Source organism: Raphanus sativus, chromosome 2, assembly GCF_000801105.2.
Source record: "Raphanus sativus cultivar WK10039 chromosome 2, ASM80110v3, whole genome shotgun sequence".
In the NCBI taxonomy this organism is placed as follows: Eukaryota; Viridiplantae; Streptophyta; class Magnoliopsida; order Brassicales; family Brassicaceae; genus Raphanus; species Raphanus sativus.
In genome coordinates this window covers 31,342,743-31,365,392 of record NC_079512.1, presented here as the reverse complement: position 1 = coordinate 31,365,392, position 22,650 = coordinate 31,342,743, and the positions used below count along the sequence as shown (strand labels likewise).

Genomic DNA, 22,650 nt, shown 5'->3' with positions numbered 1-22,650 from the left:
AAAGAAAGAAACATTGTTTCGAGGTTCTTTTGCAGAGAGCTGTCACAGTTTATCTCCGACGTTGAACTCTTTGTAAGCTTTTTTTCTTGTTACCCAAGGTTGTCCTTCTTGGATCTTTTTTGTTTGTTTTATATGCGCGTGTTTTTGTTAATTGTTGAGGGTATAGATTTAGAAGAGTGAAGAAGTCTATAAGCACTTGAAGTATGGATTCAACGGTTTTAATTGAATTTTATAGATGTAATTGGAAATTGTTCCTAGAATTATCTCTATATAACATACTTCTCTCTATTTAGGGAAAAAACAAATACTAAAACAAGTAGAAGAACGACGCCTCTTCTCTTACAAGCTATTTCCATCTCTAGCCCACTCAATCACCTGCAATGACGGGCAGATTAAGAGTAGTCGAGAATGCATCCACATGAAGAGGAGGCCTGAGAGAGAGAGAGAGAGATAAGAATGCAACGAAAGGGCTTACCAAATGGCGTCCGTAGAGATGGGTGTTCGACAATGCCATTTTCGCGTTTGAAGCTTCTTGCTTCGTCATGAACTCAACAAGAGCATTACTACAACAATGCCTCTTTGGAAGAAGCCTAAAACCCTTGATCTGCATCAACAAAAGAAACATGAATTGAGTGTGGTTTGTTTGTTTGTTTGTTAGTAATGAAAACAATCTTCTTAAACTGAAACGCGCTATCAGACCAAACAGCACTTCAGCTATTGCACTGTATATTACCTGTCCTAATGGACTGAAAAGCTGTCTTACTTCTTTCTCTGTTGCCTCAAAAGCTATATTTTTCACATGTAACGTCCACTTACGAACAATCTAATAAGTTGAAAACAAGAATCTAAGTTAGACTCAAAACCACCACACAGGTGATGAAAACAAGAGAGCCTATCAACAGTTCTTTAAGGGACAAAACCTTAACAGAGATACGGAAAGTATCGAGGTACGAGTTGTGGAAATACTTAATAGCTTCTTGAGCTTCTTGTTCACTACGGAACCCAATAAAAGCCATTTGTCTACTTCTACCTTCCCTGCAAATAAAAACGACAGTGAATCAAATTTAAAACGTTGAAAAAAACAAACACAACTTAGTTATGAAATCAAAGCGACTTTGAATATAGAAGTAGTAGTATTAGTACATGGAGCGTAATAACTTAACGTCTGTGATTTCTCCTTTCTTTGAAAAAACATCTCGAAGACGAGCTTCTTCCACTTCTTTAGGCAGATTCTTCACATAGATCCTCGACCTGGAATTTACAAAAAAAAAAAACGACAAAAGAAGATGAGTTTCTGCGAACGTCAGTGGAAAGAAGGAACAGTTTTAGGGGAATACTACAAAACTTGCATCATTTAGGTTTTGCAATAGAAATAGCTCGTTCTGAGAATTGTAGACTCCAAAAGTGACCTCGAAAATAGAGTTTGTAAGAGACTAATAAGACAAGTATTTAATCCTTTTTTGCAATGTTTCTGGAGACTATAGTAGTGTCGGAACAATTAACTCAGCCGCCGGGTCGAGGGAGAGATGAAGGTACAAAGGGGGGGCACCGAGAGGGGTTTTAGGTCTTTTGTTGTTCCTACTTTAGGTCGGCTTTCTACCTTTAAGAACCGAACCGGTCCAAATAACCAAATAGTTGTATTTTTAATACTGAATAAACCAAACCGAATCCCAACTATACAGCCAAGAACTTGTAACGAACTAAAATGAGGCTTTCGAGTGTTTTCTTTTTCCCTCTTTTGTAGACACTCGTACATAGGTCTTACTCAACAAAAGGAATCGGCAAAAAAATCTCCAGGAGGTCTTCTCTTCCATATATAATATATAATACAAATGGAATGCAAACAACGATCAAATCTGAAGAGTTCCTAGCCTATAGGAGGTTTCTGATGGATGATGTAAAGCTGATTTAGTTTCTCAACTGTTGGATTATGTTTGTAGTACAAGTACCAAAGAATAAGGGAGAGAATATAAATCCAGCATTATAAATACACTCAGCTCGTTCTACACCATGCATGGCTGGGAATCAAAGTTTGCCAAATGTCTCTTAGAGACCCATGAGAATGTTCCAAAAAAAAACAAACAGATCACTTTTACCTCTCTTGGGAGTGTCTTCTTGCGTCCCGGTCACCATGACTATTATGGCTTGTCTTTTCACCTCCTTCAGCATCCTCACTCTTGTCCATGTGTTGCTTCTTTCCTTCTCCAAGCTGTTTTTCACAAGGACTTTCCATTTTTCTCTTCCGACTAGGCTCCGTCGAAGAAACATCATCAACCATCTCACCTTCCTCGGTGTTGCCCACCAAGTTGTCTTCATTGAGAATCTCGCCGTGCTCTGTACCCATCTTCTTCTGGTTGTCTTTGGCATCGTCAACAGCTATTTCCACATCTTCAAGTTCTCTCTCTATCAAATCATCCTCATCTATCACATCCTTTTTCTTCGTCTTCTCACCTTGGGACTTCTTAGCCTCTAGTCTAGCCTTCACCTTATCTCTAAGCAATTTTATATCTTTCGGCGATTGACTCACCGGGGCATCACCCGACTTAACAACACTCCTCGATTTATCAAGAGCGACGGTCTCATCTGGGAGATGTGCAGCTATTCTCTCTGTTTCGTCCTTCCCAGCTGCCTCAACTTTCGTTCTAGACTGATCGGCTTGATGAGTTTCAGTATGCTCGGTAATGACACTACCTGCCTCACCACTCCCATTATCATTGCTCTGGTTTTGCGTAGCTTTTGACGAGCCCCCGGGGTTGTCAGAGTTTGAATGCTCATGAGCTGGACGACCTGATATTGGCCTAGAACCAACTTGTTGAGCCGATCCTCCACCTATACTACTTTCGACTTGGCTTCCTTGAGATGGAGGAACACTATTTTGCTCATAGAGCTCAAGCATTTGGTTGCTCACATCTGAAGTGTAAAAAAAGCAGTAGCTGTTAGCCTCATATCCAGAAAAAGCACGCAAGTCGAACAGAAATTCCATAATAAAGATAGTACTCTTACCCTCCAGTTGTCGAGGTGTGACATCAAATTCTTGCCACCAAACCTTATCCCCATCCGCTGGTAATTTCACTTTAAGGAACTTGGCAGCAAGAAAAATTGCACCAGCCGCAATGTGGTGCGGCTTAAATTGCAGGCAGAGTGACGTCCGCAGACTGCAAGCATCTTTTCATTGTATGAAGACGAAAATACAAGGCACATAGATCTAACTGAAGAATCTAACAGACTTTTTAACGTACCCATCGTTAACAAAATTCCATGCAACTTGGGCCAGAGCATTCTGTGCGACCTTAAATTTCTTTATTGCTTCTACAAGAGGTTTATAAGGATGATCTACATTGAAGTCAAAACCCAATGTAGAAAGTACAATCTTTTCGCCGATTAGGATAAGCTCTTTCTGTTGCTCATATACTTCCTGCATGCAAAATAGTCGAATAAGTTCAGCACACAGAAGAGAAGTAATCGATACAGTGACCAACACAGATATTAGTAACAACGAACAAGCACAATCTAGAGGTGTAAGTGCAATATAAATGTCATAGGAAAGAGAAGATACGGGGAAACGTGCACATTCACTTAGAGCTAGCTAAACATCAAGCAACGGAGTAGAGAAGGTTTAAAAGAGTTGGGACCTTTTGCTTGATTTTCTGTGCAGTAACAGGATCCTTCTTGTGTATTATCTCATAGGAGACAACAATAACATCTTTTAACGGCCTTGGAGTTTCTTCAACTTTTCCAGCAAGGAACATGCATACTGTAGCAATCGTCTGTGTGTGGAGGAAGGAAAACAAGGGGAAAAGGGATCAGTATTAGTGGTAGTACATAATACCGTTCTTCTTTAAAAAGACATATCAGTACAAAGAACTATACGCAATGATCCCGACACCCAAGTAGACTAAAAGAAGGCTCTTAAATAATATGGATCATGACAGAAATCTTTGCAGCAAATCAGTATACATGAAGTAAGTGCATCAGCTAGTTTGTTCTCTATGTATACAAAGGCAATTAGCAGATATGGAGACAAAGAATATTAACTAACATCAATTAGCCATTTCAACGCTCAAATTCACGCAAACAAGAGTGCAGCAGACTGACTCGAACAAAAAAGAGTAGACCCATATCTCTAAAGCATTCAACAAGGTAACATGCAAAGGAATAGATACTCACCCTTCTGTCATTCCTCGCATGTGACTGGCGAATGAAGAATCGATGGCAGAATATTATTGATGTAGCAATCGTAATCTGAGGACTGTAAGAGAAAGTAACTATATCAGTCGGATTCATAGAGAGAGAGGCAAAAGTGAAAGCTAACAGTGCAGATAAAACTAATCATGAAGAACGATTAACATTAAGTATATTGTACAACACCACACTAGAAACTAAGTTTTGCAGAGCCATTAAAAGGACTGTCGAAATATATAACACAAGGTGAACCCACAGATTTCACCTTTTCGTCTGCCAATAACTCGGACTATTATTATTCATGTCCTAAAACGACCTCTACCAAGCCAAATCCTATAAGTTTATTTCAGAACTCGGATCCTATAAAACCTATATGTAAAGGAAACGCACAACAGAAAGTAAAAATAAAAGATGAACGATATACTTACACTTTCAATTTCATGCCCAAGTCCTGCAAAAACGTACAGTAGGACTTGCGGAGGTACGTTTCCTTCTTCAAGTCAATCTTATCCAACCTCGAAGGCGAGTCTTCCTCTATCTCTTTCCTTCCAAAATACCATCGGGAAACCTCTTCCTGGTTCTCATTGGGATTCCTGGAATGCGATGAAACGCCACTCTCGTTGTATGAACATTCCCCACCCAACACTCCAGCCATTCCAATCTTTCTTCTCAAAAAAACTCAAATCTACCAAAAACAAAAATGCGCGCGTGTCACTTACGAAAGGCTACCAAAAACTGAAATTGATTTCCTGACTACATGAGATGTGAGATTCATACCTGATAGAGACTGAAGTATGATACTTATAGCTTGGGAGGGGTTTTTTTTTTCAATCTCTGCGTCAAAAGGAGTTGTAATTGGATAAGAAAAAGGTAATCTCTTTTCCCGAATTTGAAATAACAGTGAATTGAGATATATTCAATTCAATCAATTCGCCATGGGAATTTTAAATTCTTCACCGAGAGATTCGATCCAAAACCCCCCCAAATTTACGAAACTATTTCGAGAAAAAAAAATTGAACTGGGCGAGTTTCAGGGCTAGATCCGAAAGATGGCACACGATCATAAGAAATTCGCAAAACCTAAATGAGATTGAAGTGGATGTGTTACGTACCAGGTTAATCGCGAACTTGAAGAGAGAGAGCTAACGCGTCGTAGAACAGCTGCGTTCGTCAAGCCCTAGAGCCCTAGAGATAACGAGAGAATAAGGAGGAAAAGGGCAAACTAAACAAACAAATATCTCCTCCCGACATACAAGTGATTTTATTATGGTTTAGAAACTTTTGGGGAAAAAGTCGAACGTTTTGATAATTAAGGGACGAAAAAGGAAATGGTGTTTGGTGGAAATAAAATCTTTTCCATTTTTGTTGTTTTTTAATTGGAAAGGTGACCATTTACGTTGACCCACTTTAGTTGATTAATTATCTGAGAATATTCAATTCAGATAAAACCAATGTTATATAGGCAATGAAATAAATGTGGGATTCAATTAATTAATTGGATCTGAATAATCAAATCCAGACACTATGCTAAATTAGACTATTTTTGGAACTTGACAATGACTTTGTTATGTCCCAATTTGTACAAAGCACACTTTTTTAACAAACAAAACAAAAAGGTTTGGACAGTTCACATTAAAGATGTTAGAAGAAGAACTTCCCTTGTTCCAGTGTACTTTTCCTAGTTTAGATGCAAAACATTCATATATATATATAATAGCCATAAGAGATAGGATGTCATTTCATGTTCAAGTTGAACTCATATATATAACCACCTTTGATTTACCCACTATTTGCCTCTGCAAGACCCATCTGTCTTCAGCTTCTTACGAGCCCTTTCTTCTACTTTGAAATCAGAGTTTGCATTCTCTCTAGCAGCTTCTTCATCCTTGTCTTCTCTCTTCTCAACCACTACTCTTTCTTCTGTTTGATTTGCCATGTTTGAACTGGGGTTTCTTGATAAAGAATCTCTCCCACGAGATGCACCATTCGTGTTCTCAATCTCAGCTGCCTTAAAAGACACATTGCAACTTGTACATTTCACTTTCTTGTTAAGATAGTAAACCCTTATATACTCCTGTTGTGTCTCGCATATGTTGCACACTGTCCAAAAGGTACTGACTTTTGGAGTGGGCTTGTTGCTTCTACCTCTACCGTTTCGAGATGCCCTTGAACTTGGCTGGCTTGGTTTCTGTGGGCTCGGTTGTTGTCTCTTCTGGTTTGGTGGTGGTTGCTGCTTCTGCGGGTTCGATGGTGGTTGCTGCTTCTGCTGATTTGCTGGTTGCTCATGCTGCTTTGGTGGTTGCTCCGGCTCGTATGCTGGTTGCTTCTGCTGGTTTGCTTGTTGCTCCTGCCGGTTTGCTGGTTGCTCAGGCTGGTTTGCTGGTTGTTTCTGCTGGTTTGTTGGCTCCTGCTGATTTGGTGGTTGCTTGGGCTGCTTTGGTGGTTCCTCCTGCTGCTTTGGTGGTTGTTCCGGCTGGTATGGTGGTTGCTTCGGCTGGTATGCTGGTTGCTCCTGCTGGTTTGTTGGCTCCTGCTGGTATGCTGGTTGCTCATGCTGCTTTGGTGGTTGCTCCGGCTGGTATGCTGGTTGCTCTTGCTGGTTTGTTGGCTGCTCTTGCTGCTTCGGTGGTTGCTTCTGCTGGTATGATGGTTGCCTCTGCTGCTTTGGTGGCTGCTCCTGCTGGTATGATGGTTGCCTCTGCTGCTTTGGTGGTTGCTCCTGCTGGTTTGTTGGCTGCTCTTGCTGGTTTGTTGGTTGCTCTTGCTGATTTCCTGGTTGCTCTTGCTGCTTGGGTGGTTGCTTCTGCTTCTTTGCTGGTTGTTTGGGCTGCTTTGGTGGCTGCTTCTTTGCAGCAGGTTGTTTCGGCTCCTTTGGTGGCTTCTTCTTTGTTGGCTGCTTCGACTCCTTAGGTTCCTGTTTCTGCTTCCGACTCTTTCTCGGTTTAACCTCTTTCATCACCACCACCCTCCTCTTCTGATCATAAGCAATCCGCTTAACCTTATCAGACAGCAGAGACCAAGCTTCCAGAATCAACTTAAAAGCACCTTCCGCGCCTTCGCACTTGTTCTTATCAGGATGAAGCAGAAGCGCCAGCTTCCTGTACTGTTTCTTCACAACCCCATCATCAGCCAACGGATCCACACCAAGAACTCCGTACCAATCAGGCTCCTCCCCTCCATTAATCTTGTTACCTGCCGAGATATACACATCGATCAGCATCAACACTTGCTTCAAACCGTCGAGCTGCGGGTACAGATTCTGAGCCTTGACGGCGAACGTTTTCGCTCCGCTGTAGTCGTTTTCTGTGACTTTCCTCTTGGCGATGTCCATTGCCCTTATGGCTTCGTCCTTGTTGCACTCCATTGTCTCTTTAAAACAGAGAAATCTTCAGACAGAACCTATTATATCTCACCTGTCTCTTCAGAAAAACCATACATGCAAAATCAGTTAAGTTAAAAGAACAAGTCCTTAGGCCACAGCTAACGAGACGAAATCAGAAACAGTTGTGACAGAGCAACAAGGATCCCTTGCAAGTAAAACATATCACCAGTAAGTACCATCTTGATTCAACTAGGCAAAAACCATAAGAAGAATCTCTTAGTCATTACCACTACATTTCTGAAGCTACAATATCTAAGCGATTACAGAGAATATCACACAGATTGTAACAAAAACAGATTTTGAAGCAGAGAAGATAAGAGAATAGAAACAATACACAAAACCCCACAAAGAAAAGAAGAATCTTTGAGAAGCAAAATCACATCTTACCAATATGAGTAGAAAATACAGATTCTGATGGAGAATCCAACTCTAGTTTAGAGTTGTCATTACTTTCTTATTTGACCGTTTCAGTTTGCTGCAAGATTCGATTTTTCTAGAGAGATTATACCCAGAGAAGCGAGAAACGGAAGAAGAAGAAGAAGGAAGAGGTGAGCGAAGAGCCTCGATTATAATGCCAACGATTAGGAGATTGATTCTGGTTTCGTAAGAGTAACTGGGTTAAACGTCAAACGTTTGAAGATTTGAGGGACTGAAAGTGAAACTATTAGTTATTTTTTCCCTCTCTTCCTTTCCCGCGCTTTTCTCTTTTTTTTTCACACACTCTCTACGTTTCTTGCTTTATTATTTTCTCAAATGTTTTTAATATATGTTTTCAGGCCCGGCCCAATACATTTTTTGTTTTGTTTTTTAAAAGCTACCTTCACCATATTCTCTCACAGATGTAGTACTAATAAAACATCCCTTCTCAGAAGCAAACTGGTCTGATGAGTACCTGAGTCCTGACCCACATAATAGGCTGAAGGAGCAATAATAGACACGGAGCTGCTGTGCTATAATGGTGTTTCTTATCCTCCAACCAGTGGTGATCAGCATCTAACAAACGACATGGAGAAACAAGTTTTTCCCAGTGGATAAGAAAGAACATGCTATTACTTCCAACATACTTGTACTAATTAAGCGCAGAATGAGCTCAGAAATATTTGGCAAAACATGAAAGAAACACATGTGACTGATAAAAACTCATTGACGATGAAAGTAAAAACCTCCTCTCTTATATTTCAGAATAATTAAAGATAAAAAAAAAATCATAACATTTCATAGATAATCCTTGAAATATGATATAAAGTAGGACTCTCATCAGCAACTTATTAAACCACATTATCTGTCCTCAGCTTCTTGAAAACCATCTCTATAGCAGCAATAGTTTCTTGTGAATCCTCCCCACGTCCTCTTTTACATATTTCTTGTGCTTGATCTTCGGCACCGGTTGTGGCACCAACGGATGGTGTCCCATCAGTACTCTATTGTTGTTGTAGCTTTAGAATAGAAGAAAAGGACAAAGTATACTTGCTGCAAAGCAAACTTCTCTTGTAGAGTTGCGCCTATATATGGGAAGGAGGAGGAACTTGTCTCAGCTCCGCTGGTGTTGTTGTTGTTTTTTGCTGCTTGATTTTGAGCACTCCACTTTGCTTGTTACTGTTCAAGTAGAGCGACTGTGTAGTTGATTTGAGTCATATAACGAACAAATGAGAAACAACTTGTCCCGGAACAAGAAGAAGAAGAAGAAGCTCCTCCGTTTGTGTTTTTGTTCGTTGCTTGATTTTGAGCACTATTCCATTGTTGTTGTTGTCGTTGTAGAAGATTAGGTAAATGCTATGCTAAAGTAGGTCACATAACGGTCCAATGTATTTTGCTCGGTTGCAATGCAAGCATGTCCACAGTTTTGACAATATATGGTCTTGTTAAGATAAAGATCCCTCAAACACTCGCTTCCTGTTTTGCACCCTTTGCACATTGTCCAAAACATGCTGTGTTTCTTCTGCTTTGATGAATTCACAGGCGCTGGACCAGGACCAGGAGCAGCCTTTTTACAAGAAGAAGTTGGCTTTTGTGGCCCACTTGCACGCTTTTTACTTCTAGTGTTAGCACTTGGATGCACACCGTCTCCACTAGCACTTTGATTGGCACTAGAAGCTAAGTTGGCTTTTGTGATCCACTTGCAGTCTTTTTACTTCTAGTGTTAGCACTTGGATGCAAAAAAAAAAAACGCAGTCATATATAAATATCAATCCTTTCATCTTGGAAGACAAAAAATCATTCAAAAGGCCACAGATCAGAGAACAGACGAAAATGACATGGAGATAGAAATGCAATTAGCGTTAATATACTTGAAAAGAAACAAACATATATGATGTTCTAGCTAGTCACTCACCTTATCGTTTCTGATGAAGTAGTATCAGGCTCAAACCATCTTCTCATTCTTTCTTCTGGACAAGAAGTGATCAGCTCTGCTTTTACTAAGCCTGATGACTGGCCTCCGATTTGATCATCTCTAGCTAGAACTACCTAGTAAACACATCCCTTCTCTGAAGAACCTGACCACATAGGATGAAGGAGTAATGGAGTCAGAGCTGCTACATATATATAAAACTCTTTGAGATGTTTCAGACAGTATAACAACAACACTGTTCCAGACCAGGTAATTCTTATCCTTCAACCAGTGGTGATCAGCAGCCATTAACAGAATCGAGAAACAAGTTTTCCCTGTAGATAAGAACATACTGTACTAGGCGCAAAATTGAGTTCAGAAATATATGACAAAGTAGGAACAAATGTAATTAGGATTAAGAAAAAAAAAACTCATTAACCATGAAAGTAGAAACTTTCTCTACAATATTTTTAGCATAGCGATGAAAAAAAAGATTCATAACATTATCATAAAATAATCCTTGAAAGGATATAAAGTAGGAGGACTCTGAAACTTTTAAAATTGATATAATTTTTAAAGTCTTTACTTGTTAAGCCACATCTTTCCTCAGCTTCTTGAAAAAACTCTCCATAGTAGCAAGTGTTTCGTCTTGTGAATCCTCAAGTCCTCTTTTTGCGGCATTTCCGCTATTAGAAGGTGCTGACACTGAACACTTGTGGTGGACACTACTAGAAGAAGATGAAGGATAATAAGTACCACCCCATTGTTGTTGTTGTTGTTGTTGTTGTTGTTGTTGTTGAGGTGATGAGTGGTTGACGCCTGGAGACACAAAACTTCCCGGTGGAATTTTCGTGGTTGCACTAACAGATGGTTGAGAACCTCTCATTGAAGAAGATGATGAAGGATAATTAGTACCACTACTTGTGTTTTGGGCACCACATTGTTGTTGAGGAGATGATGAGAGGTTGACGCCACCAGGCCACACAAAACTTCCAGGTGGAGCTGTTGCGGTTGCACCAACATATGGCGAAGAAGAAGAAGAAGCTCCGTTTGTGTATGTGTTTGCTTTTGGGATTTTAGCACCACCCCATTGTTGTTGCTGTTGTTGAGGAGATGATGATGATGATGAGAGGTTGACGCCTGGCCTCACAACACTTGCCTGTGGGACACTCGTCCCGGTTGTTGCACTAACAGATGGAGTCGTCCCATTGTTGTTTGCTGCACCGGCACTCCATTGTTGTTGTAGTTTTAGATAAAGAGATAATGTTGAGAATGCTTGCTGCAAAGCAAACTTGCCTTGTGGAGTTGCATCAATATAACTTGTCCCACAAGTAGAAGAACCTCCGTTCGTCTTGTTGTTTGCTGCTTGATATTTAGCATTAATCCACTGTTGTTGTTGTTGAACAACAAGAGATAGTGTATAGTTGACTTGACTCACATAGCTTTCCCATGTATTCTTGGTTGCACCAACGAATGGGATAGAAGAAGAAGCTCCGACGTTTGTGGTTGTGTTCGTTGCTTGATTTTGAGCACTACTACTCCATTGTTGTCGTCGCTGTAGAAGATCAGATAGTGCTTTGTTTAAGTAGCTCACGTAACGGTCCCATGGATTCTGCTCGGTTGCAATGTAAGTCTGTCCACAGTTTTGACAACGCATGGTCTTGTTAAGATAAAGATCCTTCCGACACTCGCTTCTTGTCTTGCATCCATTGCACATTGTCCAAAACATCTGTTTTGTTGATGAATTCACAGGCGTAGGAGAAGGCACAGGACCAGGACCAGGAGCATAAGTACGGGCAGGAGCAGGACCAGGAGCATTAGCAGGAGCAGGACCAGAAGCATAAGCAGGACCAGGACCAGGAGCATAAGTAGGAGCAGGAGCAGGACCAGGAGCATAAGTAGGAGCAGGAGCAGGACCAGGACCAGCCTTATTAGCATTTGGATCCATACCATATCTAGCATTTTGATTCACGTTAGAAGAAGCTGGTTTGTGTGGACTGTGCGGCCCACTTGCAGGGTGGTTACTTCTAGCGTTAGCACTTTGGTTGGCACTAGTAGAAGCTGGTTTGGGTGCATACGACGGTGGTGGTCTCTGCGGTCCACTTGCAGGCTGGTTAGCATTTTGATTGGCACTAGAAGAACCTGGCTTGGGTGCATACGTTGGTGGTCTCTGCGGCTGATCACTTGTAGCTTTAGCATTTTGATTCACGTTAAAAGAAGACGCAGTTGCTGCAGGCTTATTGTGTTGTTGGCTTGGTGAATCTGGTTTCTGCATTCCAGTAGTACTATTTAACTTCCTCCTCTGATCATAAGCAGCTCTCTTAGCCTTGTCAGATAACAGAGTCCAAACATTCAAAACCACCTTAAACGCACCTTCCGCGCCTCTAAACTTGTTCTTATCAGGATGAAGCAAAAGAGCCAGTTTCTTGTACTGTTTCTTCAGAGCTTCTTCATCAGCGAGAGGATCAACGCCGAGCACTCCATACAGGTCAGGGAATTTTCCTCCGATGATCTTGTTTGTTGCTGAGGCGTAGACATGGATCATCGTAGACACTTGATTCAGACCATCAAGTTGAGGGTATAGGTTTTGAGCCTTGGTAACGAATTTCTTGGCTCCAACGCAATCTTTCTCGGAGAGTTTCTTCTCTGCAATATCCATTGCCCTTTTAGCTTCATCCTTATTACATTCCATCTTGTTTAAGATACGTTTTAGCACCTATATATATAGAGAAAAACGAACACAGAGGAGAGTCAATGAAATAGGGTTTGGTTAGGTCAAAACTTACTGACCAATCAGATTAGGGTTTTGTGAGAATAGAAAACCAATTTTAATAAAATAATCTTGCCAGAGAGTAGTAGAACTGTAGAAGGACCAAAGCGAGAGACAAATAGGTTTCATACCTTAAAGAGAGGAAAAGCTTTAGAGAAAGAAGATGAAACTGAAAATTTTCTAAAGAGTTTGATTGATATTTATATATTTTTAGTTTCCTATTGACAGTTACATTACGCCAAGCGTATTCTTTACTCTTCCCAAAAAAAAAAAAAAAAACTTCTTCTTCTTCTGAGAAAAGTTGTACTCGTAAAAAAAAAAGAAAAAAAAAAGTTGTACTCGTTTTTATTCTTTTTATTTTTCTTTTACTAAAAATAACAGTCTAGTCAGCACAAGAGTAAACATATGTTACATATCTCCGCCCCGCATCATCTATTCACCCAATCACCCCTATCCCCTTGCTCTCATAGTTGTTATTATTATTTTTCTTTCCTTCTAAAACACTGATTTCAAATAAAAGTATTATCAGAGCCCTCGCCGAGTTTTGTTTGTTCTGAAAATAAATGTAACTATTTATATTTTTTACTTTCAAATTTATATTTATTTGTTAATCTTTAAATGTGGTATACGAAAGAAAAAATGACTAAAAACCAGAAATATGATATTGTATTAGAAATTAACTCTATGCTGTTTAGAGCTTTTATAATTTAAAGAAATTTCTGCATATAAATACTTTTTTCATAAAAACATTATAAAATTGAAAGGATTCAATAAACTTCTGAGTAAGAGTTATGAGAAACTGAAGTGACCGAACAATATATTCGAGCTAAGAGAAAAAGGAAATACAAATCATATTCGAATCTGAGATCATACAACTGTATACAAAAAGAAAAAAAAACTGTATACAAATATATGTGAGAGACTGGATAAGTTTCTATTAAAAATAATTTGGTAGATGAATATCTTTTTTTTTTTTTGATCAAATGGTAGATGAATATCTAACTACGTTAATTAAGGGAATAAAAGATCTCAAAGAATCAGTTTTAATATTTTGTTTTCTACTGTTTTGTGCCACTATCATCCAAATTCAAACTAATTTCATCGTAACTGTAAGAAGTTAGAAACATTGTAGTATTGCCCATTATATATTCACATTTCTTAAGGATCTACCAAGAACCTGGAAACTAAACCAAAAACTCACCTACCTCCTAAAAGCTCTTCTCCATGCTCAAAACCGTTCTTCTAAGCTAAAAAAGAAAATCTAAACCACTGCTTCACCATCTTCAACGACCATCAGAGAAACATCAGCAATCAACCCAACATGATAACACTCAGAGATAACCTGATATAACGCTTTCTTTTGAGATCTTCGACTAAACAAACAGTAACCAATATTTCATTTACAATTATCAAAATCAATCTGAAGTCTTTTTTTTTTCTAAAACTTTTACCTAACCTCTTCTGCTCTAGCCTTGACGTTGGCCAGAAGACGATGGTTCATCAGCGTTAGAACCCTGAGACCGCCTTGGCTGTTGTTGTGCTGGAGGCTGAAGTTGCTGATTCACCTCAGGCCGTGGTGCTGCTGCTGCTGCGTTGGGAGAAGGTTGGTGTTGAATCATATTAACGGGGAACCTAAAGCGTTGGTTGAATTGCTGCTGCTGGTTGTAGTTCATCATTGGCCTCACTGGTGGCTGCCACATTGGAGTTTCTAGTTGGCCTAGACTGGGAACAATCTGATCCTGGTTGTACGTCACTGGTGGCCTCATTGGAGCTTGTTGACCTAAGCCTACGTTGGGAACAATCTGGTCCTGGTTGTACGTCGCTGGTGGCCTCACAGGAGCTTGTTGACCTATGCCTACGTTGGGAACAATCTGGTCCTGTTCCTGGTAATACATCATTGGCCTCACTGGAACTTGACCTATATAGACAACAAACTGGTCCTGTGGCAGCATTGGCCTCACTGGAGCTTGAATTCGAAACTGGTTCTGCTGCATCATTGGCTGGGGCAAACCAAAGGAGGGATGGTTCTGAACCGATAGATCCTGCTGATGTGGAGGAGGCACACTTGGTCCAAGATGAGGCATTTGAGACGAACGGTTCTGATCACTTGCAGATGATGTTGAGCCACGGTCCCTCGTTTCATCATCACTCCTACGAACCTGGTTAAGTCTTGGATCAGTATTATTCAGTAAGTAACAAGACTGCGACTAACATGATACAACAACAATGGTGGGAAAAGAAGCAGAGCAAAAACAGAGACAATAGTCCACAGACATTATCACTACTACGACTAATCTATGCTAACAGTATTAATGGTGGGACAAGAAGCAGAGGAAAACAGAGACAAAAGGCTTTATGCTCTAATAATTACTTAAAAGGGTTCTTGATCATCATGGAGTTTGGGATCTCTACCGTGATAGAGTCTTCTTGACGATTCTGATTCTCAATTCCTTGGTCGGACTCTTCGTTTTCCATGCTGGGATCACGAGCAGAATCAACAAGGCTCTCCATAGCTTCTTCCTTGGGTTCTTCGTCTTGCTCTGTTCGCACTACGTCTTCTTGGCGAGATCAATCTCTTCTGTTAGTACTTCTTCGTCATCACCTTCTTCTTCTTTATTAGTTGGAGAAGTAGCCATGGCCAGAGATGAGAGAAGTGTCTAGAGAGAAAGCGTAGAAGAAGAACAGGTGAAAGAAACTGTTATATGGCACGAGGGGTTGTTGGTTGTTGCTTTGACCGTTAGGGTTTTTAGGCGCGTGTGCAACTCCGCGCCATCCAAATCGTTGGAATGTCACGCGCGTCTTAAGAGTGAGTAATTTACTAGTTACACAAAAAAAGTGAGAAAAATCTTTAAAAGAGTATGTATAGTGAAGAGCACACGGTACATGACTCCTTTGTTTTGTTTTGAGTTTGGTATGGAGTAGAAGAGTTATAATCTTGAATTTGAAGATCAAGGATTCAAGATGAAGAAGAGGACTGTGAAGATATATAATTTGGTGATCTCAGAACATTACATTTATAAAAAGAAAGATCTTTACATGTCTTATTAGATTTATTCATCAACTTCGTATCTAATAAATAAAAAGCCTTCACATTGTTCAAAAAGAGTACGTCTCTACTTTCTATGTCCTCTGAAGATACATTCTTCTCTTGTATTCTCAGCAATTGCAAACATTCTCTATTTGGTACTCTGTAATCTGAGTAGAGGTGAAGCAGCAAAAGACAAAACTTGGATTTATATGCCTCTTGCTCTATGATGAGCGGCTAGATCTAGAACGTGGAACGTTAAGTTTCATCTGGATCTCCTTCTCTGGATTATTCCGTAGCTCCTTGAGTGCATTCACCACGTTTTGAGCTAGATCTTCATAAGCTTTTGATACTACAGAACCAGGCGAAGAGACAACCACAGGAACACCTTCATCAGAACCTTCTCTGATCTTCATTTCCAGTGGAATCTATTAAAAAAACGATACCTTGTAAGGCCACTAAGAGAATCTACAGCACTAGAAAGCAAGCAAACAAACATCTGTGTTGGTTTCAGATTATTTACCGCACCGATGAGTTTCAGACCCTTCTTTGCAGCCATCTGGCGTGCTCCTTCTTTCCCAAATATGAAGGAAGCTTCGTTACAGTGAGGACAGACGAAGCAACTCATGTTCTCCACAAGCCCCAAAATCTACTAGTATAAATATGCAGAAAGGTTAAGAAGCTAAGCTATGTTTTCCAAGCACAGAAAAAAATAGTAAAGGGAGACACAGATGACCATACAGGTACTCTAACTTTATCAAACATGGAGATTCCTCGATTAGCATCAGCGAGCGCAACATCTTGTGGAGTTGATACAATCACTGCACCTGGAAACACATAATAAGCACACTCTGAGTAACTACATTACTTGTCTAAATCTAATGCTACAAAACACACACACACACACACCTGAGAGTTTAAGATTTTGGGAGATGGTAATCTGAGCATCACCGGTTCCAGGTGGCATATCAACAACAAGAACATCGAGATCTCCCCAGTCAACTCCTCTTGTCATCTTAGCAAGAGCACTCATTACCTGTAACAAGAACACCACAAGCTTGATTACTAAACTAGAAGTAAGTCCCATAAGATTATGTTGCTGTTGCATATAAGCTAATACAAAGGAAAGATATTGAAAAGGAAACACAGACCATAGGACCTCTCCAGACAAGTGGTGCATCTTTTTCTACAAGGAGTCCCATTGACATGCATTTAACTCCATAGTTCTCCACAGGAATCATCTTCATATCTTCAAATATATACAGAGTTAAAAAAAAATAACGCTAATTTAAAATGCAAGATGTACCTATCTATCTAATAATCTATATTTACCTTGGTTGACTTGAGGCTTTTGATTGATGTTCATCATGATAGGAACAGATGGTCCATACACATCAGCATCAAGCAATCCAATCTTCAGGTCACATTTGTTGGCAAACGCAACAGCTAAGTTAACTAGATGAACCAAAGTGTTTTACAGATTCTCACATTGTACAGAGTTTGAGAAACACAAGAATTTACAAAACAGAGGAGCAAAAGGTCTCATGTAGTAGTAGTACCAGCAGTCGAAGACTTTCCAACTCCGCCTTTACCAGACGCAACGGCGATTATATCTTTGACTCCGTCTAACCGGAGTTCCGTCGTCCTACCACCGGCGCTAGCAGAACTCTACAAAAGCAAGAAAGGTGAACCTTTCGGTAATGAAGCTCAAATTCTCAAGAAAATCGCGAAACGAATGAGTTTCATACGAATCTATACGCCGAAGAGACAGAAGCTGCGTGGAGTTCTCGGCGGCGGAGAGACCGAAGAAGCCCGACGGTGGTGGTCATGGGGGAGAGAGAGAGAGAGTTTCTGCGCAATCCAAAACGGTGTCGTTCAAAGTAGTAACCAACCAAAGTAAAAGTTCTCTCAGCTTTAAGGTTCTCTTATGGCAACTTTAAACCGTGGTGTGACCTGAGGATACAGAGAAGAGCTACAATTTTGTAACTTGCGACACACACAACTCAATAAACAGAGAGCCTTTTTTTTTTGGCATTTCAGGAAAATCGCTTTGTGCTGAAACTGCCATTCCTAATTGGTGGCTCTTGCATTTGTAGTACATGAACCCGAGCGTTGGTCTTAAAGACAATTCATGTTACAACAACAGATAAAGACTTGGTCATCTGATGACATGTTTGTTCCAACTTACAAACAGGCCATCCAACGAGCTTTAACACAAAGCAACAACATGGACATCCATATATTTTTGCTTGAAATTTTCACCTCAACTTTTTTTTTTTGATCAACATCAAATCATCTTATATAACATCAAGAAAAAACTTTGTTTATCCATTACATAACACATTATCCTGGGGGAAGGGGAGATATCTCCTCCAAACACTTTATTATAGAACCTTGTGGACCAGTGATTCCCACCAAACTCAAGCAACTTAACATACATGTCATGCAAAGGAAGAAACAAGATAAGCTCAACATCAAACTTCAGCCAGATAATTAGATAAAAACTCCCCGACAAACCCAAACGGTCTGAAATGCAGCGTCTTCAAGCTCCTAATTCAATGTAAATCGTGCGATTAACATATAATTATGAAAGCTACTAAGAGAAATTCAAGAAAAGATAATTCATTAAGCACTCTACTACCTTTAGTTGATTTCATGACCAAAATGACCTCCAGGTTTGGAGCAAACACTCACAATCTCATCTCTTATTATACCATTCCTTCTTTCTCCAGCTTGTGACTGAGACAGACCTTTCACGGGCACAAAAGCTTCACTCGATGTACGCTCCACAATATCTGTAACCCGTGTTCCCTGGAATCCACGGTCGTTCTCATCTGGAGCATACAGCAAACTCATCCCACACCTTATCACCTTGCAGCTTTCTAGTTTCCTTTCAGTGTCATCAGTAAGGTAAAATTCAAATGTGCCACTAGTGGGACGACATCTGTTACCGTCATTACTCTCTTCACTCCACCGGGAGACTGGAACGTTACATTTGTTATAACTAATGAAAACATGGTCAGTTCCAAGTTTCCGTGGTTCATGACAAGATGATCCACATGACTCGTTCCATCCCCCAAGACAGAAACTAAAGCTGATAGACTGACCGTTTTGATTTTTGAAGTTGCACTTGCATCTTACAGATAAGCCGTTGGCATAATAACTTTCATGATCCTTGAAGCTGACAACAACACATAGGGAAACTCCAATAAATTTACTGTTACACCAGTGTGAAACCAGGTCGGTTTCTATGGAAGATCCCATTCTCTGATTACAGAAACATGAAGGTATGTCACTTCCTGGAAAGCAAACTGCAACCAGAGGATCCGTAACTGGTCCCTGAAATGGTTTACAAAGAAAACCATTAAAGCATGATCATGGAATAATTAAAGGTATCGCCGGAACAAGAGAGTAAAATAGAGATGGACCTTGTGATTATGTTGAAGAGATGTCCTTGCCAGTAGCTGGCTCTTGAGTTGGGCCTGATCTACAATACTTTCCTGTTCAGCTCGGTTGAGCTTGAAGCAATCCGTGAATATGAAAGTAGTATGCATCCTCTCAGTTACCAAGGGAAGCGTCACTGGTTTGGCAACTTTTTCCAGAGAAGCACATCCATGAGCATCTACATACTGTAGATTAGGTGGAAGAACTGGGAGAGAATGGAGCTTCTGGCAATGTTTCAAGTCAAGCAACAACAGAGAATAAAGTTTCTCGATGCTTTCAGGTAGGGTCTCTATATTGTTTCTGCTTAAGCATAGACATCGCAACGAGTGGAAGGAGCTAAAGTTATCCGGCAGTTTGTAGATATTGCAATTGGTGAGATAGAGATCCGATAAGAAAGAGTCGCCTGAGAAAGGCAACAATACCAACCATGTAGAATCTTTTATGCTAGATCCACAGAACGAAAACAGCTTGAGTTTACTCAAGCAAATCCTTTCAGGTGTCTGTCTGATGGATGTTCCATCCATAAGCAAAATCTCTAAGCATTCCATTTCCTCTTTGATGGGTGGAAGACTATCCAGCGCCGAACAGCCAGAGAGAATCAGTTCTTGAAGAGATTTCATCTTGTAAAGATCGTTGGGAAGAGACTTCAACCTGCGGCAATTCTTGAGGTTCAGTAAAATAAGATTGCAAAGACTCTCGATGTGTTCAACGACTTGTTCGATTGCCGAGCCTTCCAAATAAAGAGATTCAATATTTTCTGAAATGATTTGAAACTTTTGAAGGTTTGAGCAGCCACTGAGGATCAGAGTCTTCAGAGACTTTAAGTTGATTCCCTCTGGAAGACTCTCTAGGCTTGTGCACTCTCTGAGGTTCAAGTAAATAAGTTTGTTCATCTGTTCTATTGATGAGCTCAACGCAGCCAAATTCGTACAGCCTTCAAGATCTAGTCGTTCAAGGTTTTTGGCCTTGGACAAACCTGATAAGTTCAGCAAGCCTTTTGAATGACTGAGGTCGACCCATCTTAGATTTTCTGTGTTCTGTCAAATGTAGACAATTATTAAATAACCAATCAGTAGAAAAACTAGATAATCTTTAAAGAAATCTATAGCCGATGATGTTACCTTTTCAGTTTCCCACAGTTGTTTGATGTGGCTATAACGCAGATTAAGATCAACAAGTTCTTCTGGATTGAATTCCGATGGCAAGCAATTGTAAGGATACCCCTGCCAGTGGAGGTACACAAGCTCATCTGGAAAGTGATCAAGCCCTTCGCAGAACTGAAACTTATGGTCATTGTCACACCACTGAGAACAATGAGAATTATGGAATTTCAGGAATTTGAGATTCGACATCCTCATGAATACGTCAGGGCTTAGTTTGATCTTTTCGACATTAGACATGTTGAAAAAGATGCCTCTAACACATTCTGTTCCCTGGTAAAAAGAGCAAAATAATTAAACAAAAAATACCACAGAGACATTATCAAGTGTAGATATGATTTACTATAGAAAATCGATGGAGGACTAATGAATAAGTGAACTCACCGTTCTCTGCTCCAGCACATGACGAATATCTTTGTGGTTCCACAATCTACTACGTTTGCCTGCCCTTCTGATGGACGACTCACATCCGATTTCCTTCCCCATTGCATGCATTAGATCATGCATCTCAAGCCGATTATAAGAAATGGTCACCAAACACTTCTCTTCAAGTTCTCTCATCACAGCTGCAGCATTGACACGGTCTGATTTCAGAATGCTCGAAACGAAGTCTGCTTTTTCGGATCTGAAAAAACATGCTATGTCCAGGAATATGCTCCTCTGTTCATCATCCAGTTCTTCATAGCTCCTCTTTAGCTCTTTCTGGATCTCCTTGTCTGGCATTACCCTTAATCTCTCCCATTTCTCCATCCAGTATGTTTTTTCCTTCTGGCATAGACCTGAGCCTAATAACTTCAAAGCTGACGGATGCCCTTTAGCATAATAAACAAATTTGTTTGATAGATCCAGATATTCTTCCGTGGGGTAGAGGTTGTCAGGAAATGCACCAAGGCTGAAAAGCTCCAAAGCCTCCCTGTCATTTAACCGGGGAACTAGATATGTTGCATCAGTGTTGTTCTGCAGAAGTTTCTTGTCTCTGGTTGTGATAACAATTCTACTTCCTTTCCGGTACTGCTCCAGCGGTCCGATGAGATCTTTGACTTGGTTTTCTTTCGTCACATTATCCAGCACAATAAACACCTTCTTGTTCCTTAGAAAGTCTTCCAATCTTCCAAGCGCTCTGACATCCAAATCATCTTCATCCAATAACTTGCAGAGGAGTTTCTCCCGCAAATGACTTAACGTATGCCATTCCAGCTCCTTGTCAACGTCTTCAAGGAAGCAGTAGCCATCAAACTGGCGGTGGCTTCGTTTGTATACGCTGTCAGCAACCGTTGTCTTGCCGATTCCAGTCATGCCGAGAACCCCAATGGCACGGACACAATTTTCATTATCAAACATCAATAAATCCTCCAGTTCCTTTGAACGTGATTCAATCCCCGGGAAACCACTGATCTCACATGGAGACAAATCATTCAGCATCCTGAAAGTTTCCTTGGCTATTTTCTCAACAAACTCACTCTCCGGCCTGCCAGTTGCACAAATGTCAATCAAGTTTACAAAAACAGAACAAGCAAAACAAAGCTGTGGAAGGCATCAATATCACTAATTCTACTTACTACCTTTCTTCAGGAAGCACAAAGCCTAGTATATTGGAAGCAGCCCTCAGAGCTTCCTTCCAGGCCCCAACTTTCTGCCCATCTCCCTTGAGACTCTCTTTAGGGTTCTTGAAAGGAGCCTCAAAGCTCCCTTTCTGATTCTCCACATCAAACTTCTTGACTTTGTAAAAGATGGGTATCACACCATGACCGCATTTCTCCCTGCACTGCATTATCTTCCAGAGTTCCTCCAAGCACCAGGTGGAGTTGGCGTAGTTCTCCGAGAAGACGACGATGGACATCTTGGACTGCTCGATCCTGTCAAAGAGGACTGAGAGATCTTGACCTCACCGGAGTTTCTCATCAAAGAAAGCATCTATGCCTTTCCGGTGCAGGGACTGACGGAGGTAAGAAGTGAAGGTGTTACGCGTGTCAGCACCACGGAAGCTCACAAACACGTCGAACTGACGCTTGGAGGAAGACGAAGCTGAAGCCATTATACGATCTGGCTTTTGGGGAAGACCAAGACTTTCAGGCGTTAGATAAATATTATTTTTCCCACAAAGCTTTATTATCTTTTGGATTCAGCACAACTTTGTTGACTTTTCCAAAAAGGCCAGAGTTTTTGTCACTCACACTCGTTTGGGAGTAACGTACCAGTTGAAACCAAGCCCAATCCTTTCTTGCGATACTCGCACAACAAAGGACATATCCAGAGGAAAACCACATAAAATAAGGTGTCTTTGTAGACACTCGCACAACATGCTCTTTCTTGGGATAGTTACGAGAAGCTTTAGAAGCATGTTGTTACGAGCAGTAT

General features: G+C 40.5%; 6 protein-coding genes across 7 annotated transcripts; all 6 read right to left on the bottom strand.

Annotated features, from left to right (window-relative positions):
• Positions 1-204: 204 nt before the first annotated feature.
• Positions 205-1,758, bottom strand: LOC108841066 (multiple RNA-binding domain-containing protein 1-like). The gene is made up of 6 exons (XM_018613848.2): positions 1,350-1,758; positions 1,144-1,251; positions 921-1,035; positions 734-823; positions 476-604; positions 205-375 (listed from the first exon to the last, which is right to left on the bottom strand). Exons 1-6 carry the CDS (start codon positions 1,352-1,354, stop codon positions 340-342), a joined length of 483 nt encoding a protein of 160 aa, XP_018469350.1. The 5' UTR covers positions 1,355-1,758; the 3' UTR covers positions 205-339.
• Positions 1,759-1,961: 203 nt separating this feature from the next.
• Positions 1,962-5,446, bottom strand: LOC108841922 (cyclin-T1-4-like). The gene is made up of 8 exons (XM_018614705.2): positions 5,295-5,446; positions 4,960-5,016; positions 4,611-4,867; positions 4,168-4,249; positions 3,633-3,767; positions 3,240-3,415; positions 3,004-3,155; positions 1,962-2,910 (listed from the first exon to the last, which is right to left on the bottom strand). Exons 3-8 carry the CDS (start codon positions 4,835-4,837, stop codon positions 2,093-2,095), a joined length of 1,590 nt encoding a protein of 529 aa, XP_018470207.1. The 5' UTR covers positions 4,838-4,867; positions 4,960-5,016; positions 5,295-5,446; the 3' UTR covers positions 1,962-2,092.
• A 290-nt stretch (positions 5,447-5,736) lies between these two features.
• On the bottom strand, positions 5,737-8,106 carry LOC108841921 (uncharacterized). Of its 2 annotated transcripts, none has more exons than XM_018614704.2 (2): positions 7,952-8,106; positions 5,737-7,595 (listed from the first exon to the last, which is right to left on the bottom strand). In XM_018614704.2, exon 2 carries the CDS (start codon positions 7,544-7,546, stop codon positions 5,969-5,971), a length of 1,578 nt encoding a protein of 525 aa, XP_018470206.1. In that variant the 5' UTR covers positions 7,547-7,595; positions 7,952-8,106; the 3' UTR covers positions 5,737-5,968. The 2 variants fall into 2 exon arrangements, with proteins under 2 accessions (XP_018470206.1, XP_018470205.1); XM_018614703.2 differs by having other exon boundaries at positions 5,737-7,601; positions 7,952-8,105.
• Positions 8,107-10,482: 2,376 nt separating this feature from the next.
• Positions 10,483-12,585, bottom strand: LOC108839431 (uncharacterized). Its single transcript, XM_018612194.1, has one exon. The coding sequence runs from the start codon at positions 12,583-12,585 to the stop codon at positions 10,483-10,485; it is 2,103 nt and encodes a 700-aa protein (XP_018467696.1).
• Positions 12,586-15,719: 3,134 nt separating this feature from the next.
• LOC108839429 (iron-sulfur protein required for NADH dehydrogenase, mitochondrial) lies at positions 15,720-17,661 on the bottom strand. Its single transcript, XM_018612193.2, has 8 exons — positions 17,437-17,661; positions 17,248-17,356; positions 17,021-17,143; positions 16,840-16,937; positions 16,598-16,724; positions 16,430-16,515; positions 16,212-16,337; positions 15,720-16,116 (listed from the first exon to the last, which is right to left on the bottom strand). Exons 1-8 carry the CDS (start codon positions 17,515-17,517, stop codon positions 15,913-15,915), a joined length of 954 nt encoding a protein of 317 aa, XP_018467695.1. The 5' UTR covers positions 17,518-17,661; the 3' UTR covers positions 15,720-15,912.
• Positions 17,662-17,970: 309 nt separating this feature from the next.
• On the bottom strand, positions 17,971-22,552 carry LOC108843500 (disease resistance protein RPP2B-like). Its single transcript, XM_057003080.1, has 6 exons — positions 21,855-22,552; positions 20,677-21,760; positions 20,254-20,565; positions 19,117-20,169; positions 18,330-19,027; positions 17,971-18,238 (listed from the first exon to the last, which is right to left on the bottom strand). Exons 1-5 carry the CDS (start codon positions 22,130-22,132, stop codon positions 18,332-18,334), a joined length of 3,423 nt encoding a protein of 1,140 aa, XP_056859060.1. The 5' UTR covers positions 22,133-22,552; the 3' UTR covers positions 17,971-18,238; positions 18,330-18,331.
• Between the last annotated feature and the right edge of the window lie 98 nt (positions 22,553-22,650).

Excerpts from the sequence above, each read along its gene's own strand:
- LOC108843500 (XM_057003080.1), bottom strand. The coding sequence starts at position 22,132 with ATGTCCATCGTCGTCTTCTCGGAGAACTACGCCAACTCCACCTGGTGC. Across the intron at positions 21,761-21,854 it reads TTTGTGCTTCCTGAAGAAAG|GCCGGAGAGTGAGTTTGTTG; the intron begins GTAGTAAGTAGA and ends TGCAACTGGCAG. Across the intron at positions 20,170-20,253 it reads AACTGTGGGAAACTGAAAAG|AACACAGAAAATCTAAGATG; the intron begins GTAACATCATCG and ends TACATTTGACAG.
- LOC108839431 (XM_018612194.1), bottom strand. The coding sequence starts at position 12,585 with ATGGAATGTAATAAGGATGAAGCTAAAAGGGCAATGGATATTGCAGAG.
- LOC108841922 (XM_018614705.2), bottom strand. The coding sequence starts at position 4,837 with ATGGCTGGAGTGTTGGGTGGGGAATGTTCATACAACGAGAGTGGCGTT. Across the intron at positions 4,250-4,610 it reads TTGGGCATGAAATTGAAAGT|TCCTCAGATTACGATTGCTA; the intron begins GTAAGTATATCG and ends TTTCTCTTACAG. Across the intron at positions 3,156-3,239 it reads TGGAATTTTGTTAACGATGG|TCTGCGGACGTCACTCTGCC; the intron begins GTACGTTAAAAA and ends AGATGCTTGCAG.
- LOC108839429 (XM_018612193.2), bottom strand. The coding sequence starts at position 17,517 with ATGACCACCACCGTCGGGCTTCTTCGGTCTCTCCGCCGCCGAGAACTC. Across the intron at positions 17,357-17,436 it reads TCTCTTCGGCGTATAGATTC|AGTTCTGCTAGCGCCGGTGG; the intron begins GTATGAAACTCA and ends TTGCTTTTGTAG. Across the intron at positions 16,725-16,839 it reads TTGTCTGGAGAGGTCCTATG|GTAATGAGTGCTCTTGCTAA; the intron begins GTCTGTGTTTCC and ends TTCTTGTTACAG.
- LOC108841921 (XM_018614704.2), bottom strand. The coding sequence starts at position 7,546 with ATGGAGTGCAACAAGGACGAAGCCATAAGGGCAATGGACATCGCCAAG.
- LOC108841066 (XM_018613848.2), bottom strand. Across the intron at positions 824-920 it reads CTTTCCGTATCTCTGTTAAG|ATTGTTCGTAAGTGGACGTT; the intron begins GTTTTGTCCCTT and ends TCAACTTATTAG. Across the intron at positions 605-733 it reads TTTTCAGTCCATTAGGACAG|ATCAAGGGTTTTAGGCTTCT; the intron begins GTAATATACAGT and ends TTGTTGATGCAG.